The sequence below is a fragment of the Perissodus microlepis genome, chromosome 1, assembly GCF_051167445.1.
Source record: "Perissodus microlepis isolate ML-2025 ecotype Zambia chromosome 1, ASM5116744v1, whole genome shotgun sequence".
Lineage (NCBI taxonomy): Eukaryota > Metazoa > Chordata > Actinopteri > Cichliformes > Cichlidae > Perissodus > Perissodus microlepis.
This window is the reverse complement of record NC_140461.1, coordinates 40,354,486-40,374,378: the sequence shown is the minus strand read 5'-3', so window position 1 is coordinate 40,374,378 and position 19,893 is coordinate 40,354,486. Positions and strand designations below refer to the sequence as shown.

General features: G+C 40.7%; 1 protein-coding gene across 1 annotated transcript; it reads left to right on the top strand.

Annotated features, from left to right (window-relative positions):
• The first annotated feature begins 1,319 nt into the window (after nt 1-1,319).
• On the top strand, nt 1,320-19,848 carry LOC146394290 (anoctamin-9-like). Its single transcript, XM_084923735.1, has 24 exons — nt 1,320-1,495; nt 3,108-3,167; nt 3,472-3,588; nt 3,692-3,831; nt 4,852-4,901; nt 4,998-5,056; nt 5,572-5,651; nt 6,661-6,795; nt 6,941-7,034; nt 7,303-7,363; nt 7,456-7,538; nt 7,877-7,981; nt 8,326-8,490; nt 11,037-11,073; nt 11,548-11,659; nt 13,249-13,303; nt 13,373-13,470; nt 13,587-13,783; nt 14,524-14,676; nt 15,134-15,281; nt 15,373-15,486; nt 15,654-15,747; nt 15,829-15,941; nt 16,978-19,848. The coding sequence occupies exons 1-24, from the start codon at nt 1,475-1,477 to the stop codon at nt 17,009-17,011; spliced, it is 2,325 nt and encodes a 774-aa protein (XP_084779861.1). The 5' UTR covers nt 1,320-1,474; the 3' UTR covers nt 17,012-19,848.
• The last annotated feature ends 45 nt before the right edge of the window (nt 19,849-19,893 follow it).

Here is a 19,893-nt window from a genome sequence, read left to right as displayed (position 1 = left end):
AATAAGAAGCTGTGACATTAAACTCAGCCTTCATTTTGAGAATAGCTAACACACCTTACATAACACACCTTTAAGTTTAACTACATCCTGCACAGCTGGATACCATGATTACAAAGTGTGCACACTCCCTGTTACAGTTCTTCCTACATATCTCAGTGTTTAACAGCCTGTGTTTGCATACAGACTGTATCAGTGATGCTGTAATGGTTCTGTACTTGACCTGCTGGCTTTATAGCTGGAGTTTTGCATGGCAACTTTAGGGATGACGACAGTTTTGTTATCTTCTGCAAATTAGAAATGTGTTGTTAAACATGAAAAAGACAGAGGCCTTTCACAGTGTGCTGCTGTGCAGGAACAGTGTTCCTGCTGTTTGTGTCATGGTTACAGGCTCATGGCAAAGTTTAAATGTGATTCTGTTTCTTAAAACAAGGAAGGCTGCTTTCTAGTAACTCTGACGATGTTTAAGGTGTGTTCAGGTTGTCTTTTCAAGAAGTAGCTTGGCTTGCTGAAGAAAACTCATGGACAGGAACATGGCATGTAAACAGACCAGCTCCAAGTTTCACTCTGCCGAGGCTTCATCAGACAGGCTGGAGTCACAGTTACAGATTCCCCAACTGAAACCATGAATCATTGCATTTTATTTTGATTCTGTGAAAATACACCCACGCAGTTTGGGCTGCATGTAGTCGAGAAGCAGACACCTTCACAAAGGACACAAGAGGAAGTCTTTTTGTTATTTTAAATGATCAGATATAAATAAGCTGTGCTGTGAATTTCAAAGTGAGGAAACAAAATAAAAGACTGAGGGTTTCTCTGAAGAATATTCTCAATGTCGCTCTAGCTGAGCCCTTCTGTTGCAGCTGCTATTGCTTACATGGTTGAGGAGGTGACCTACAGACCAGTCATTATGTTAGTTTGGGACTTTGGTGAATTTGTGTGGCCAGTTTAGAGCACAACAGAATTAATTACAGTGAGTATAAATTTGATAAGTTAACACGCAAATATATAGATGTATAGCACTGTGTCATATATCATTATTTATCGGAAAAACCGATAAATATGACATTTAAAACCAAAGTTAAAGCATTAACACGAGCAGAAGCCTGTTTACAGTTTAAATGAGTGTAGTGTGGCGTACACTGGTTAAGGTCTCTGAGTTTGCCAAACACAGATCAGAGAACAGGTACTGTTTTTCTCAGGATTTGAATGATCCAGTGAACTACACTTCCCGGGGAACCTGAACGCAACAGTCTTGTTTTGAAATGTGACGTCAGCACTACAGGTAAAAAGGCACACCTGTACCGCCACACGGACAAACACGGAGCTAAAATATGCGGAAGTGAAGCGCTACCAGCTGGTTTAGAAAGAGTTTCCATCAAAGTTTGTGCGGCAGTGATGGAGAGACACTGCTGAGCTGCTGGGTGGAGAAGTGTAGAGAGACGGAACCCACATCTGCTCTGAAGCACCTTTCAGCATGTTCTTCAAGAAGGTCGAGGTAAATGGAGCGCCTGTGTTTTCATCCTCTGACAGAGATGGGCGTCACAGCAACCACTCGGGCTTTTTACTGGAAACTGACCTGGATAGAAATGCAGCTGAATGAAATCATGTCCACGAAGAAAATACTGCTTTATTATTGATTTGTAGAAAAGTTTTTAGCTACTCTCAGATTATTTCAACAGTCTGAAATCCTGTCCTTTTGTCGTGAGGCTCGATTCTTAGTTTAGTGTGAAAAATGCCAGGCGAGTCTGTACTGACTTGACATGTAGTACCGGGCGTGACTAAAAACACGGTGTTTGTATTTAAGAAGCAGGATGTTCAAAGGTTGCACCTAAAGAAAGTAACCCAATAGCTGGTAAATCAGTTTCAGGTTAGGATGGGCACTGCGTCACACCCATGCCAAAGGTTGCCACTGACAGATAGTAACTGTGTGAATGCTGTGAGCCACTTAACACTGATACGAGCTTCACGAGCAGCAGAAACAAAGGAGCACCGGGCAGGTCTGGGCCTGCATGCAGCCACAGGCCGGACAGAGTCTGACACTGTGCTCATGTTACTAAACTTTACAAATGTACGAATGTTTATTAGAAATGTGTCACTGACATCCTGCTTCCGCTCATAACAAACGGTGACTATAATAAACGTGTGTTATTGCTGCTCTGCTTGGATGATTTGGTGAAACTAAATTTACATCAGTAATGATGTCAGCTGGACTCTGGACTCTCTGACTTGATTAATGAAAATGAAACTGGTTGTAATTGTCAGGTCAATGACAAGCAGGCTATCGGTCCAGACCAACCTGCTGTGATGCTCTCCCTCTACAATAAATACACACTGGTCTTAGTACTCTTCGTTTTTTAAGTAAGTACATGAAAGATATTAGAAGAGGAAAGGGCGTTAATAATAAACCTTTTCAACATTAAATGTGGAACTTCATTTGGAGCTCTTAAAGACTTTGTGAAGCACATTGTACCTTTAGGTATATATTTGGTAATGCCAGCTACAAACTGTAGAAGCTGAACAGAAACAGGTTGGTGTTGAATGTTGAATACAATTGTGATTAAAATGGTTTGTGTGTGTTAACATGAAGAAGGTGCAGTTAGCAGCAGATGATCCGTCTCAAACATGGACAGGTGCAGAGTTGCATGTTTTACAGATGAACAATGACGTATATTTCCAAAATTGTGGAAATGAAAAACATTCATATTTCAGAGTCACAGTGTTTTAGCTAAAGAAAGAAAATCCTCCAGGCAGAATAATAAGATTTAGTCATGAGTAAGTATGTTACAACTCATTAGATATGTGGTTACGGCCTCCCTGTTTCATAGTGTGAAGATGCATAACACATTACAAAGGTGTTCCAGGTACCGAGCCAGTTACTGCTTCATAGTAGCACTATTGTAACAGCTACCAGAAGAGCACCGCGTGACAAACGATGTTGTACTTTATGAGTTCAACTCTCACTTCAAAATGTATGAATTCTAGTTTCAAAAGTTTGAAAGAGGCCTTTTGCTTTAATTTGTCTCCAATATATTGGAAATGTGTGTAATATGATATCATGTGGTGGAGTATATTTCAGTACTGACTGTGTATGTGTGTTTGTGTGCAAGGAAAATATCGAGCTGTGGGGCAGCAAGAAGGATGACGCTGAGCCTTTACTTCCTTCGCTGGTAAGAATCTGCTGTCGCTCTCTAAAACTTTCCTACATTAACAAGATAACAGCAGACAAACGTCGTCTGTAACATGCAGACATAAAATATACAAAGCTGTGTGACATCAGACGTGGAAACATTCAGGTTTATCTCCTGCTTATGTTCAGGATAAAACTCTGAAACGGCTTGTGTCTCTTGTCTCATTTGCATGCTCTATCTCGGTGCAATGTTCCCATTTCTCTCCCTCTCTGTTTGTGTGTGTCTATATATGTGTGTATATATATCTACACATACACATATATATATTTTTGTCTTTGAACAGCCCACCCACAGAACATTTGACTATGTGCTGGTCGCCAATAAAGTGGACAATGAGCAAAAGACTTTGAGACAGGAAGCCTTTATAGCACAGCTGAAAAAGAAAAACATACATATCACTGTGAGTTTCTCCAAAAATCTCAGATGTAACAAAGCACGAACAGCTGAATGAATAAGTGATGATAATGTGTGCGCGCATGCATGTGTATATGTGTGTGTTTTAGAGGATTACCCATGACAACAAAGACTTTTTTGGCATACGTGCTCCCAGTGAGATGTTTGAAGTCTACCAGTACCTGCTGAAAGTTTCTGACTCCTGCAACTGTTGTGGAGATGAGAAAGGAGCCGTCACCCAGGCAACCAGGTGACAAACTTCTCCTGCAGGAGGAGATGTTGGTGCTTTCTACTCTCTCTCTCTCTCTCTCTCTCTCTCTCTCTCTCTCCCCCCCCCCCCCCCCCCCCCCATTATTGTTTTAAGCGCCTAAAATTAAAGCCGAGCCTTTTTCCATCAGAGTCCCATCAGGTTGGATGGGGAGCAACGATGCAAAGCCATTTTCAGATCTCTCCAAAGATGTTCAGTTTATAATTAATTATACAGTACCAAATCATGGTTCCTAATATTGTGAGAGAAACATACAATAACATAATGTTCAATCAGATTTACCTTACTGTACCTGACTGAACATTGTTCAGGGTCTATGGACTGGAGGCAGACAGACAACCATGGAGAGAAGACCGACACAAAGATGAGACTAAGAACACCGCAAGGAAATACAAAGATGTACTGTTAAACCATCAATAACTAACTAAGATGAAATGCACAAATGATAAAATAAGAAAGCAGTACCAGGGGTCAGAATAATAAGAAAACCCAAATGCAGAGAAATACAAAACACTGTTAACCAATAAATAACATAATCCTTCTCAAACCCAAAAGAACTCTGGATTAACAACCCAGCCACCTAGCAGGCGTTTGCATTTGATCATTATGGGGTGTTGTATGTAGGACTGTGAGGTGGAATAAGGCTGTAATGGCAAAATGTGAAACAAGTGGCATGCAAATACTTTCTGAATGCACGCTAGTGTGAGAGCTCTTTGTGGACTGTTACACAATGCAAGAATGAAACAGTTCAATAAAACTCCTCGTGGAAGGTCTTCTTTCATTTGTGCTAATCTGAGGGTCAGGTTTCACATCGAAATGCAGAAATGCCTGAGTGTGAGTCTGGCCTGCAGCCCGTGTGTTTTCCCCTGCTACCTCTTCCCCTCTGTCCGGGCTGTTCTTCACTACACAACCGTCAAATAAAGACAAAAAGGCCCAAAAATAAATCCTAAAAACGCCACGCATCCACACTGTGTTCATTTGAGCCTTTTATCTTTTCTCCAGGATCCGAATTGTTCATTTCATCCTTCATCACACGTACATCAACACAGGAGGTGAGAGAATCTGTAAATCTTTAGCTAACATGGAAGTACTGTATGTATGTTAATGTGCAACTCTTTTTTTCATGTAAACATGTTTTCTTGTGTCAGAAAACCTGGAAGAGCTGCTAATGAAGGATGTGTTTGAAACGATGTTCTGTCTTCATGAAGTGAGTAAGACTAACCTGCTGCTCTTTACTCGCCATGTTCTTGGACAACGTGCAAAGCAACTCAAACTACAGCCTCACTAGGAAATCAGATTCAGTTCTGAAGTACAGTAAAGAAACAAAGTATGAATACAAGGACTGAATACTGGCTAAGAATTTGAGCATTAATAGCACTGTAGATTTTATTAAATGACTAATTGTGTAATAGAAATACAAGTACTGTCTTCACGTTTACGGCTCTTCAAAGTGTGTTTCGTCTTGATAAATGCCAAACATACTTGATTCTGTGAGCACGAAACTCAATCAGTTCATAAAAATACAAAAAAGATGAAAGATCCTTATTAAATATTTACATATGTACAGAAACTCTTGTCTGAGAACAATTTAGCATTTGAAACTGTGAGAAAAGACATTAGCTTTCAATCTGTGTTTTGAATTGGCCATAAAACTTTCTTTGTATTACATATTACAGAAATCCTGATGTTTCCTTGTCCCCCTCCCCTCCCCGTGTCTTTCAGAGAAAGGAGCAGAAAGAGCTGAGGAAAAAATGGGCTCGATGGACAGCTCTGTTTAGGAGACAGCCGGTCAATGACATCAAGTCAGTCTATCCCTGCAACTGTTTTTGATGGTTTCTCTCTCTAACAGCTTCATGATCCCAAAAGTTGATTCTGTTCATCTGGACGTCGCGTTTCAGTGGGAGAAACATCTCGTCACTCGTCCAAGTGACGTCCATCATTAATGTGCAGATCGTCTTTGATCAGTGACAATCTGCACATTAATGATGAAGAGACTTAACAGATCATTGTTCATTCAGTGATGCTAGTTTCAGTCATTGTACAAATGTACTATTTATAAGGGACAGCCTACTCTAACCAGCAATTAAGAAAGTTAAATTCAAATTGTATTTGTCACATACACAGTACAACATGTAGTGAACATGTAGTGAGATGCTTGTGTCCGAGCTGCGGACAGGCTGCAGACGTGGTGCGCCATTCCAGGGCTCAGTTTTAGCACGGGGGGACCAGCCAGGACCCTCACTGGATACAGGGTGGGACTGGAACTCGCAACTCTCACTCCAAAGGAGTGCAGTCTTACCACTACACTATCCAGTTGCACTGAATGTGCACTCTAGTGTGAGACAGCCCAGTTGGTTTTGTAGTTAGTGAGCCGTGTGCATGGTGGCTGGTTGCTCCTGCTTTGCAGTGTACTGACCATGCCTGGGTTTTGTTGTTCTCCCTCTTTTAAAGGTAATGGCGGCTTGCTCGTCTCTTTTAGTTTAATTAGTAATAGAAACATTAATTTAAAATAAAAAAAACCCTTTTGAACATGGAGATTTGTTTCTTTGCCATTTACCAATTTTACTGCTTTGTCTCCTTTTTTCAACCCGACACTTGTTACTGTTGCACATCTGCTGGACCTTTTAGCAGAACGTAACAACTTCTCTTGGCTTTATAAAGCAATGACAGATTTTACGCTGGATTTCTTCAGAGAAGGAAAACTGTCAGGTTTTCAGAAAGGGAAACTTATGACCTGGTTCATTATTTTAAAGGGTAAAGTGCATGGTTATATCGTGTACCAACATGTGTTTGTTTGGTTTCTCCTTGCAGGTCGTACTTCGGGGAGAAGGTGGCTCTGTACTACCTCTGGCTTGCCTGGTACACTAAACTGCTGGTACCAGCTGCTATTCTGGGTGTTATAGTGTTTCTCTATGGCCTCGCCTTTTTCAACACCAACCCTCTTATGTAATAACATCACGTGCTATATTGTTTTTATACTAAACGATGAATCTCAGACAATCTTAAAGATAAAAATTTAAAATGCATGGCTGAGCCATACCAGTATTATAATGTCTAATACTGTATCATGTATAATACTTTTGGTCCCCAGTAAGGAAGTGTGTGAGTCCAACATCACTATGTGTCCTCGCTGTGAAAAGAGGTGTGACACATGGCAACTGTCAGACAGCTGCACCTATGCTAAGGTGACCTTAATTCTTCTGTTAATCTTGTTTTCATTTGTTGTCTCAGGTGTATGCATAAACAGTTCAAATAATTTAACATTCAAAAATACACCTGCCAGCTGTAAAGTGACCTCCCGACAGTATTTCTTCTTTTTGGCTGCAAAAACCCTTTAAAGTCCCCCCCCCCCCCTTTCCAATGATACAGAGCTAAGTGAAGAGCTAACAGTCCTGCTCTTGATGTGATTGTTATTATTTTGCTCTTCATCACACACGTGTTGTGTCTGCACAGGTCACACATTTGTTTGACAATGAAGGCACTGTGGCTTTTGCAATGTTCATGGCAATCTGGGGTGAGTGTTTGAGCATCTGTGATGTGTAATTAAATTGGATCTGATGTCTGATTCTTTTGTACTTCTGGGTGAATTAAAATGTGTCATTTTAGCCACTCTGTTCTTGGAGCTGTGGAAGAGACACAGAGCTAAACATGTTTCTAAATGGAAGGTCTATGACTGGTGTGAAGAGGAGGTAAGACCTTTAGCTGTGTCTACATACAATAAAATGTTATATAGTGTCGTTTGGGGTCTGCTCTCATATAATGACTGACTTGGCTTAACCATGAACATTCATTCACTGATCTCAAAATGCACACATGAATACACAGTTCAAGACTTTCATGTGTGCATAAAGAACTCTGATCAGCTGATAATCATCACCCGTCTGCAGTGATAAGACATTTAATTTGTCACATAAAGTTATTTCTGTCATCTTCAACCTTTAGTGCTCTTGTTAAAACCCTTATATTAACACAAATTTCTACTTTATATGTTTAATGTGTGAATATCAGTGTGTGCGTATCTCATCAGGAGGAACTGATCATGGAACTAGTGAATGATCCAAACTGCAAAGCTAAACAGTTCAGACACTCCTATCTACGGAGTACCCTGGTCCTCATCCTGGTCACACTCATGGTAAGAGACCTGGACCATGCATCACACATCTAAACCTCTAAATATGTAAAACTGAACACGTGCTGTGGATGGAGTTTGGGATGGGGCCTGTGTGGAGCATCCCTTGGTGTGATTTTCTCAGAAACTCTAGGACACATCGCTGACTAAAACCAGCTCACAACCACTTTAAAGTCCTGAAACAAGAACTGTAAGACTATATAACTCTCAGGTGCAGAATCTGGATTGATCTTGAAGAACAAGAACCTGATTTATGGAAAATAAAAATCAGACTTTTAAAATAAAAAAACCCAATGAAATTGTGGCCCACCGAATAAAAGTAATCTGTTGATGTGATTGTTTTGCAGTTGATGCTGATTATTGGCCTCGCTCATGCTCTGGTGGTATTTCGAGTTGTCGCTGCCCCCTTGATGTCTGAGAGTAAATGGGAGTTTTTGAAAGACAACGCCAACCTTGTATCTGTTTTTCTTGGAGCTGTGCTGCACTACATCACCATTCAGATCATGACCCGCGTATGTATACCTGGATCTTCATCACTCAGTGTTGGCAGAATGAACAGGAAGAGCATGTTCCATTTAAACAGCTTAAAATACTATCCAGGGTACCAGGGGACCCCTTTGATTGGTCATTGTTGCACACTGCAACATCTCCCAGCATGTTAAGTTTAAAAGCCAACCTGCGCACCCTGCTTAAACAGAGCCAAAAACATGCTGTGCAGTTTGAACAAGTTTCCTCTGTAAATCTTGCCGTGGGCTGCAGCCAGCTGAAGCTGGGGAGCACACAGTGGTCTCACTTTATGTTTGCTGTCTACTATAGCAGCACTCTAGTCTGGGCTGCTGTGGCTCAGGCTGCTGTGGCTCAGGAGTCCTCGTTTCCAAATGGCCTTTGGCAAGACACTGTCAGTGATATTTAGAAAGCACTTAATCTTTAATTTTAATTTTGTCATTGTCAGAGAACAATGAAATTGCGTTTGGAGCTTCCGTACAACCCATAAATACAATAATAAAGAAAATAATAAATACCCCTTAAAACCCAAGTGTAAATATTTAACCCAGTGTGACTCCAGTGCAACAAGACAATCCTTAGCAACAACATGAGAACATGACAAGTAATGTTCATAAGAAATTATAAATATTATAAATATGGTTATTGTCCGTGAGAGGGGGGCAGAGAGTTCAGAAGCCTCAGCCTGTGGATACAGGCTGTTGGCCAATCTGGATGTTCTGGCCTGTATAGACCTGTACCTTCTCCCTGAGGGCAGCAGGTGGAAAAGGTGGCGCGCAGGGTGATGTTGGTCCCGCAGGATACTATGCACCCTCCTCAGACAGCGAGTGGGGAAGATATTACTAATCTCTGGCAGACTTGTTCCAATAATTCTGCCAGCTTCTTTCACCACCCGCTGGAGTGCTTGCTGATCGGCCTTGGTGCAGCTGGGGAACCACACTAGAAATCCATACGTCAGAACACTGCTGATGGCACAGTTGTAGAAGTTCAACATCAGAGATCTGGGAATGTGTGCGCTCCGCAGTCTCCTCAGGTAGTAGAGGCGCTGTTGGGCCTTCCGTGCAACTGAGGTGATATGGTTGCCCCAGGACAGGTCCTCGGTCACAGTTACCCCCAAGAATTTAAAACTACTCGCCCTCTCCACCGCCTCACTGCCAATGAAGAGAGGCAGATGGTTGTTATGACCCTTCCTCCGGAAATCTACAATGATCTCCTTGGTCTTTTTGGTGTTTAAGACCAAGTTATTGTCGTGGCACCATGACTCTAGTTGTTGCACCTCTGTCCTGTAGTTTGTCTCATCGTTGTTGGATATAAGTCCGAGCACTGTAGTGTCATCGGCAAACTTAACAATGAGATTGGACGCGCAGGAGGAAATACAGTCATGGGTGAAGAGAGTGTATAGCAGAGGGCTCAGGACACACCCCTGAGGGGCACCGGTGTTGACCACAAGGGTGGAAGAGGTGTTCTTACCCACTCTGACACTCTGTCTACGGTTAGTGAGGAAGTCCACAATCCAGTTGCACAGAGAGGAGTTAAGTCCCAGTTGGTGGAGTTTGGGACGGAGTTTGTATGGCCGGATGGTATTAAAAGCCGAGCTGTAGTCTACAAAGAGGAGCCGTGCATAGGTGTTCCTGTTGCATACGTGTTCCTGTATATAGGCATAGGAAATGCATTGTATATATTTGTACGTACATTTTCACTTAGAGCACAAGTGAACAGTCGGCCTCAGCCTCTCTCTCTCATTTCTACTCTGACAGACTGCATCTTTTGCCCTGTAATGAGTCTGGGGACCAACTGATGGTGAACCTCTAAAACAGAGAGGCTGTCGTTCTCAAAAGCATGCAAAGAAAACCAAAGGATAGTGTATTTGAAACTTGTTTGGCCAAACTTGCTATCAAACCTGCTCCACATTGTCTGGCAACAGACATACAGGAGATTTGCTCTCCTTATTGTCTGTGTAGGTTTGGAAAGAAAGTTGCTTCTTTAAGTTGCGTTCTCTCCAAGCTCATTGGACTTCCCTCCTGATTTTTAACTTCACCATTACCCATGAAGTTGCATTTCAGTTGGATTTTGAAATCTCCCGACTATTACGTAGGCGTTTGGACTGGGCCAATGAGGTCTTACGGTCTCTGCTGTCTTGACACTTCATCCTTGACTTCTTTTGTTTTCCTGCAGTCCTGGCAGCCAGTAAAACTGAGTAAAATAATTTTGTTGTGCCAGAGCGTCTCACAGCTATGGGAGCATTCAACCTGCCCCTGAAACTGATCTAACAGGTCAATATACAAGATGTGATCAAAACATCTGATGTAATTTGTCTGGACCAAAAACCTCACCCTCTGGGTCAAGCTGATTCAGTTCAAGGGTCATCACTAGTCATCTGTTTGTCACTGTATAATCATACCTACATATTACTTTCTTTTCGACCAAACCAACATAATCCTCGTTTAGCATGCCAGTGCCAGCCTTTATAAGCACTGCTCTATCCATATTCAGTCGAGGATTCAACCAACGTGATGCCTATAATTAACTTCTGTGTCTTTAACTCCACCTGCAGGTCAACAGATGGGTCTCCCTGAAGTTGTGTGATATTGGTGAGAAGCAATTTATTTCACTGCAAACAATAACGATATTAATATATTCACAGTTGAGCCAGACTATTTGGACCAATCAGAAAAAGGGGAAACACAGATCTTGTGATTCTGCTCCTGACGGCCTTCTGGCAGGAAAAGCAAAACGTGTCAGTAAATGCTGATGTTTACTGACAGGAAAGGGAAGCTTTGGGTGCTCTTAAAGAGTGGTGCTGGTCTAAGTGGGGACTGATCATTGGGCTGGCTGATGGTGTAGGGGGAGGTTTTGGTGTGATCAGCTAAAGCTCCAAAGCATAAACTGAAAGCTTTAAAGCACCTGTTGTCTTGGTGCCAGCAACCACAGCACAGTCTGTGGCAATGATAAGCAGGCCATTATATTTTAGCTCATTCATGTGTACAAGAACGAATTTTGACATGTTTTCCTGAGAAAACGAAATATAAGACATTTTGTTTGTCTGTGCATGCCGTTGTATTCAGAGAAGCTGAACTCACTTGCTGCTACCGAGAGGAGCTTCACAGTCAAGATGTTCACCTTCCAGTTCTTCACCCTCTTCTCCTCTCTCTTTTATGTGGCCTTTTTTCTGGGCAGGTACTCTGTCTTATTATTATTATTATTATTATTATTTATTTATTTTAAACATTAAGAGTTGCAAGATGACAGACAAAGTAGAGCTTAAATGATTGGCTGACTAATGATCTTGGGTTTTGACAGCAAACCAAGTTAGATTTTTACTTTTTATTATTCATGTTTTAGTGTTTAATATATTTATTATTTTCCACAATGAAATACAAAAATACAAAGCATCAAATAAAAGTAAAAGAGGGGAAAAAATAAAAATAAAAACCCACCCTAACAAACAACACCCCTGTTCGCTGTCAAGTAATCAAAAGTTTAAAAGGAAACACTTACAATCAGTGCAAAATAACACCAGCCAAGGTATACAGAATAAGACGAAAGAAAAAATAAGCAAACAAATATAATTAAAAATAGATAAATAAATAAAGGTCATTCCTGAACCTGTGTAGATGGTTGGTCAAAAAATATCAAGAAGGGTTTCCAGACTTTGTTAAATTTATTTACAGAGCCTCTCAAAACGAACCTAATTTTCTCCAAATTAAGGTGAAATAATACATCCTTAACCCAATGCGAAACTGTGGGCGGGGCTGCGTCCTTCCACTTCAAAAGTATTAGACGTCTTGCCAATAGTGTAGAGACGGCAATAATTCTTTGACCACCTGCTGGTAGTGCCAGACCATCGGAATTGACCCCAAATAAAAATAAAAGGGGATTGAGTGACACTCTTGTCCCAAATATGCATGACAAAGCCCCACAGACATCCGTCCAGAACTTTTGGGACAGGACCAAAACATATGGATCAAGGTGGCCTCTGCCAATTTACATCTTTCGCACGTTGGGTCAATCTGGGGATACATCTTTGCCAATTTTGATTTGCTAAGATGAACCCTGTGCACTATTTTAAACTGCAGAAGGCAATGTCTTGCACACATGGAGGACGAGTGAATATTACTTAAAACATTGCCCCAGTCTGCTTCAGTAATACAGATTCCAAGATCCTCTTCCCAGGATTGCTTAATTGCAAACATAGAACAAGAACCCAGGTGCAAAATCAGAACAAGTATTTGTGATACGGCCTTTTTCTTAGCCGGGTTAAAACACATAATGTCATCCATTACATCATTAGGGGGTTTATTTGGGAACCCTGGGATAGAGCCTGAAAGAAAGTGTCGTATTTGTAGGTACCTAAAAAAGTGAGAAGGGGGTAAGTTGTATTTATTAGTCAGCTGTTCAAATGATTATTTATGTTTTAGTCATTGTTATGTATAGAAATATCCAACCTGTCATTGTTCAGACTCCTCAAATGCATTTGTAAAATATATAAAATATATATAAAGAAATATTAAATATATAAAAAATGAACATCTTGGAAACTCGGAAGGTAAAATAAAATTCTCTAATGCAAACGGTCAGCTAGAAAATGGTCAGCGGATGAACTCTTTTATTGTAAGATCTTCCTCACAGAGTGACACAGAACATAGTGTAGAGCACGTTACTGTACACTTACCATACTGTCATTACTCTGATATGATACTGAGAGCATTATAACCGTAGCAGATGTTCCCCCAGCTGACTGCTTATGTGACGTTATTTCGTCACAGGATAAACGGCCATCCAGGAAACTATGTGCGTCTCGCTGGGTATCGACTGGAAGAGGTATGGAGATAATCAAACATCCGTATATATTTTTTTAGTGCTAACACTCATCACTGTCGTGTGTTCTAGTGTCATCCCAGCGGCTGTCTGACAGACCTCTTTATCCAGATGGCTGTAATCATGCTGCTCAAACAGACTCTCAACAACATCGTTGAGTTCACAGTACCGTAAGTGTGATGTTTTCATTACAGTTCTCCTTTAAGGAAATGGCTCAGCAGCTACAGGACCTCATCGAAAATGGTGTTATCAATGTGTTGTACTTCTGCATGTGTATGGTTTCCAGCTGGTGCAAACGACTTGTGAATGAAAAAGCTGCAAAGAAGCTGGAGAGGAAATGCGGTCACTGTTACAGGAAGGCTTGTCGACAGGAAAATGGATGTATTGAACCATGTGACATTTGCAAACATCGTGACTGGCTGCGTAACTACCACCTGGCCAGCAGTGATGCCTTCAGCCTGTTCAATGAATTTTTGGAAATGGGTGGGTGCTCTTAGTCTCCTGACCACATCTTCAAAAAACAACTCACTGATTACAGGGTCAATTGTTTCTCACACAAATAGCACCCGAGTGAGACGTGCCTGACATGTTTGTGCAAAGGTTAAATGTTGGAGGACAGTCATGAGCAGATGCAGTTTAGAGACAAACTGAATCAGTTGCAGCTTTTGCTCCAGTGGACATCACTGGGCACCAGCATGTCCTTCATATCTTTCCTAAACAGAGGGGATCATCTGATCGCCAGGGTTCTGGCACCAGGGAGCTTTTTCAGATCTCTACCTTAACCTCCTGAGACCCAAACTCTTCCACAGCAGCATTTTTAATTTCTCTTTGATATTTGGGCATATTGGGGCCCGATGAATGTAAAAACAAAGAATTACCAGATTTTTTTTTTTCCACCTTATTTTTGTTTTTATGAAAAATCAGAGCCACATCTGAGGATATTCGTTTAAAATTTTGATAGAACAGTAGCAGCATAATGTCCTCGTAGGTGGATATCAGGCCCCTGTAGAGCAAAATTGAGTATTTTGGTCTAAATAACCCAAAAAGTGATGTCCACATATGTGGACGCAGGTCCTAGGAGGTTAAATCATAAAGTGCCCTGAGTTGACTGTTGAACTGGTGAAAATAATTTTTCTACACAAGGTTTTCATCTTTCATCATGAAACAAATATGAATGCTTTCTGACTTCAAATCTATGAAATTCTTATCTCTGTGTTGTCCAGTGATCCAGTTTAGTTTCACCACCATATTCGTGGCAGCATTTCCCCTCGCACCCCTTCTAGCACTCATCAACAACATCTTTGAGATCCGTCTGGATGCTATCAAAATGGTCCGCCTGGAGCAACGGCTGGTACCCAAGAAGACTAATGACATCGGTGAGCTGTGTGGCATTTTGTATGGAGTTAGGTGCTTAAGGGTTTATACCATGACACGGTACAGCACTACAGTGAAGTGCAGACTTTAATGTTTCAAGGATTCAACAGAACTACTGCATTAACTATTAGAGACTTACAGCCAGTTTTATATACAGTCCCCAATTTTCAGATTTTCGTTTTTGCTTGTTATAAGTGCAGCTGTGCCTGTAACAAGCTTGTCTGGTTAGAATCCAATAAAGCCACACTCTGTCATTTTAAGAGACTTACCAGCAAAATGGCCTCAGTTTCCAAATACTCATAAACTGATCTATAATTCAAAGTTTCAGTATTCATGTTTTTTTTATAGCAATAAGATATCAAGAGCTGGATTAAACTCACTGATGTCCATTATAAGTCAGCACAAAACATTCACTGTGGTGTGAAAATGTTATATAATGTGTGTTTAATATGTCTGCAGGTGTGTGGACAAAGCTGTTGGAGGCCATCGGTGTGCTGGCAGTGATCGCTAATGGCCTGGTTATTGGAATCACATCGGACTTTATTCCTCGACTTGTCTATCGTTACCATTATGGCCCGTGCGCTAAGGGAAAGCTCGGTTACACAGAGTCAGTCAGATTTCAGCTGGTAGAGAAACGTGTGAAGATGTGAGATGACTGGTTTCTGTGTCGTCTCATGTGTTTCGTGCTCTTGTTGCAGCTGCATGGAGGGCTACATTAATGACACTCTGTCAACAGCGTATATGAATAATTCAAACTTCGATGCATTCATAAATCCCTGGGAAAGGCATAACTTCAGCGTCACAGAGTGCAGGTGAGAATACAACTTTATTTATATAGCACATTTAAAACCAAAGCGCTTCACACAAGGTTAAAACATAACAGATATATTATGTTTTAACATAAGCAGAATTACTCTGCTTGGTGTAAATATACGAGTCATTCACAGATGTGATTAACAGGACTGTGTCACATGTGCAGCTACAGAGACTACAGGAATGAAAACGACTACTCGCTGAAGTCTCAGTTCTGGATGGTCTTGGCTGTGCGCTTTGCCTTTATCATCCTCTTTGAGGTTTGTTCATCACACGTGGCTCAGACTGGGTTGTTTTTAACATTGAAATATCCACCTGAATATTTTCTTGTGTTTCTCCAGCATGTTTTAGTGATGTGTAAGTTTATAGCAGCCTGGTTCGTCCCAGATAATCCCACGCAAGTGAAAAATGAACGTCTGCAAGACAAACTGACTCGTCTGAAACACGAGCTACGGTAAGAGTAAAGTTATGTTTTACAACTATACTATCAGAATGCCTCTTAAATATTTCCACATGTTATAGGGATATACAAACACTTGAGATGAAGTTTTCCTGCTAACAATATAAAATGTTCCTTAAAAACACCTTTACTATGGTGTAACTAGTTGAAGGGGAATGTCTCAGTGTACAACCTGAAAAAAGAGACAGTTTATTATGAAGTTTATTAAACCTAAGTAAAACATGCCACAATAAATATTTTTAAATGTACACCATTTACATACGATCTAGGTTTGAGAGGTAGAATCACAGCTAAATGTGCAAAGTCAAGTCAATTCAATTTTATTTATACAGCACCAAATCACAACAAGAGTCACCTCCTTTATATTGTAAAGTAGACCATACAATGATGCATACGAAGAAAAACAACAATCACATGACCCCCTATGAGCAAGCACTTTGGCGACAGTGGGAAGGAAAAACTCCCTTTTAACAGGAAGAAACCTCCAGCAGAACCAGGCTCAGGGAGGGGCGGGGCCATCTGCTGTGATTGGTTGGGGTGAGAGAAGGAAGACAGGATAAAGACATGCTGTGGAAGAGAGACAGAGGTTAATAACAGATATGATGCAGTGCAGAGAGGTCTGTTAACACATAGTGAGTGAGAAAGGTGACTGAAGAAGAAGCACTCAGTGCGTCATGGGAATCCCCAGCAGCCTACACCTATTCCAGCATAACTAAAGGAGGATTCAGGGTCACTTGATGCAGCCCTAACTATATGCTTTAAACTTGAAACTTTATTTTTTGCTAATCTTAAATGTAGCGTAGTAGTAGTAGTAGTCAAGAGGAGAGAGCAAACATTTTGAACTGAGATGGAATCAGGAACTGGAAGTGCTGGTTTGAGTATTCCCTGACTTCCAACAGTCAGTGTGAATCCATAGAAGTGTCTTGTACTTTGGCTATTCTGACATATTTCAGCATGTGAGCATGTTACATTCTGTGGACTTTCTTCTGATCTTATTCTATAAATCGTGTTTGTGTGCTTTGTTTTCCAGTGAAAAGAAACTGAGCAAATCAACAGATGTCTGACTTCCCCACTCTGACCTCAGGTCTGTGCCCACTGGCACATGTTGCCTTGGTGAAATATGAAATGGAAAGATGGATATGGCTGCTGCACTACATTTCAGCTGCAGCATTCTTAGATTCATGCATCAGGGTGTTAACAGACTACACATGAGGTCTTGTGATGTTCTGATATTAAAGCATATATTTTTGCCATTTAGAGTTATTAATACCTTGGTGTTGCAGGTCGTGGTTGGACACAGTTTAACTGTTCATCTAGCAAGAGTTCAAAGTTTGTCTTAATTAGCCTTTGAACATTTTAGTCAGATAACTGGCTGTTCCTGCAAACAGGGCTAACTGTGTGTTCATGCATAGATAACAAGTGTCCCACTTCCAGCTTCTATACACTCTAATCTGCATATCAGACACTGTGTGCGCTAACATCAAGATTAAATGTGTATATTTATTAAAGCATTAGACAAATACTAGATACATTTTCCATTAAGCAGTCGTGAGAAAAGAACTCATTTTAAATAATGTTTCTTTACAGCCTTTAGATAAGGTCATCCCCGGTGACTGTATGATTGGCTTGCTGAATGCCGATGCGTCATGTGATCCTTAAGTGTTTTATCAGGTTTGATTCGAGGTTAAACTCTGAGTAAAGAAGCTGTTGGAGATGAATCCTACAAATGTGAGTGGTTAGAAACAGGAATTCATTTTGGTTCTTAAAAATTTGCTTTTTACTGGCAGCGTTGCAATGTTTGAATGTTTTACTTTGAAATGTTTTAAAATGTAACTGTTGTTCATAATTCCAGTGTCACAGTATAACATGTATAGTTATTTGGATTGAGCCAGAATCATAAGGGAGCTTAGCTTAAGCGCCAGCACTGTGTAAGTAAGTAGTTCTCTCCTTTAGCAGCAATAAACTATTAACACATGCGCACTGGCTCATGAATGTCAATGCTTCAGGGTGCACAGAATCTGTACTCATCCTCAGTATGCACATTCATGTTTTCTTTTGGATAAGTCAGCAGCGTCTCTTCAAAGTTCCAATTCCAGCATTTTATTATTGCTACATTATTTTGAATATACACTTGTATCTATATAGGATTATTTCAGATAATTGTTTTCTTAGTAATGTGTGTAGAAACACATAAACATTATTTTGTCTGCACGTCATTCATATCCTGAATGTTTGTTTCCAAACCTTCTGTAATGCTGTGCACAGGCAAAATGACAAAACTGTGTCACTGGCCACATACTTACGGACCTGAGACTTTATTCCATCTCATCTGTGGAACAGGATGACACATAACCAGTTTCAATGGAAGTTGACATGCAGTAGAAGAAGGACGTAGTTGGAAGAAGCCATCATGACATCTTGTAGATTTCACAGGTTTTCTGTAGTCTCTGCATGATAGTTTACTCTAGTACATAATACTGGTACTACTTGCTTACGAAAAGTGAAAAAGCAAAGATTCCGTATAGGCAATCTAATCCTACAATTCTCAATCATAACATGCAAACATGTTATTGTTAGAGCTTTGAAGTGCATTGTTTCTCCATCTTTTAAGGCAGCGGTCTCCAACCTTTTTTACGCCACGGACCGGTTTATGCCCGACAATATTTTCACGGACCGGCCTTTAAGGTGTCGCAGATAAATACAAGAAATAAAACTAGTACCGGTACCGAAAAAAAGAAGATTTATTCATAACACGTGTGAAAAGACCCAGGAAAACCGAGCTAACGATAACAAAATAACGCTGAAAACCGATAAAAACCCTGAAAACCATACATTTCTCACCTGAGCCTCAACTCTCGCGGCCCGGTACCAAAGGACTCACGGACCGGTACCGGTCCGAGGCCCGGGGGTTGGGGACCGCTGTTTTAAGGGACATAATGAAACAAAAGTAATGTTGTTTTAAATGTAACCGGATACAAATCCTTGGCATTGTATGAAAATGCTTGAAGTCAGGAAGTTCCCTAAATGCTGGGTTTTCATTTGTTTTTCTGCTGTTTGTTAATCTCAGTCCTCTGTTTTGTTTTCGTGAAAATTCAGTTTTATCTATATAGCGCCAAATCACAACAACAGTAACCTTAAGGCGCTTTATATTGTAAGGTAGACGCTACAATAATAATACATACAGAGAAAAACCCAACAATCACATGACCCCCTATGAGCACTTTGACAGTGGGAAGGAAAAACTCCCTTTTAACAGGAAGAAACCTCCTGCAGAACCAGGCTCAGGGAGGGGCGGGGCCATCTGCCGCGACCAGTTAGGGTGAGAAAAGGAGGACAGGATAAAAGACAGCTGTGGAAGAGAGACAGAGGTTAATAAAAGCATCATTAACTGGGTTATGGTCACCTGATTAACTCTGACTGGCTGAAGAAACCCTATGGACGCTGTTGTGGTGTGATTAATAGCTCTGCACTGTGCTGTCCACTTGATTTTGGTGTTTGAATCAATCTCCTCAATTTGTTACAAAATCTTTTTGTTTCTATATTTTTATTTAATCCTTGAATAAAAGCTGCCTGTTTCATTTCAAATCTACTCTCCTACTGTACACACAACACTCCTAAAATGAAACATTTGGACCTTAAGAGCTCTCCCTTAGCCAATTCAGTTCAATCTAACTGCTTTGTTTCAGTATTTTCTCAAAGTAACCCACGTATACAGCAACTGTTTGTAATCCATATTAAGAAATGCCTTTGGACACTTATTAGGCCACTTAGGTTTAGGTGTTATCTAAAGTCACTCGACCTAGTGCCAAAATAAGATTTAAAGAACATTTTCCCACTGGAAGTTCTACTTCTACAACCATCTTTGCTATTCTACCAAATACAGATATAAGCAACTGCGCTGCAAGCAAAGGTTTGACATATGAAATGGGATCAGCAGTTATAACCA

What these genes read in the sequence shown, in the direction of transcription:
- LOC146394290 (XM_084923735.1), top strand. Translation starts at nt 1,475, where the DNA reads ATGTTCTTCAAGAAGGTCGAG. An exon ending in AGCCTTTACTTCCTTCGCTG is followed by an intron (nt 3,168 to 3,471) that starts GTAAGAATCTGC and finishes GTCTTTGAACAG; the next exon opens with CCCACCCACAGAACATTTGA. An exon ending in ACAGCTGCACCTATGCTAAG is followed by an intron (nt 7,035 to 7,302) that starts GTGACCTTAATT and finishes GTGTCTGCACAG; the next exon opens with GTCACACATTTGTTTGACAA.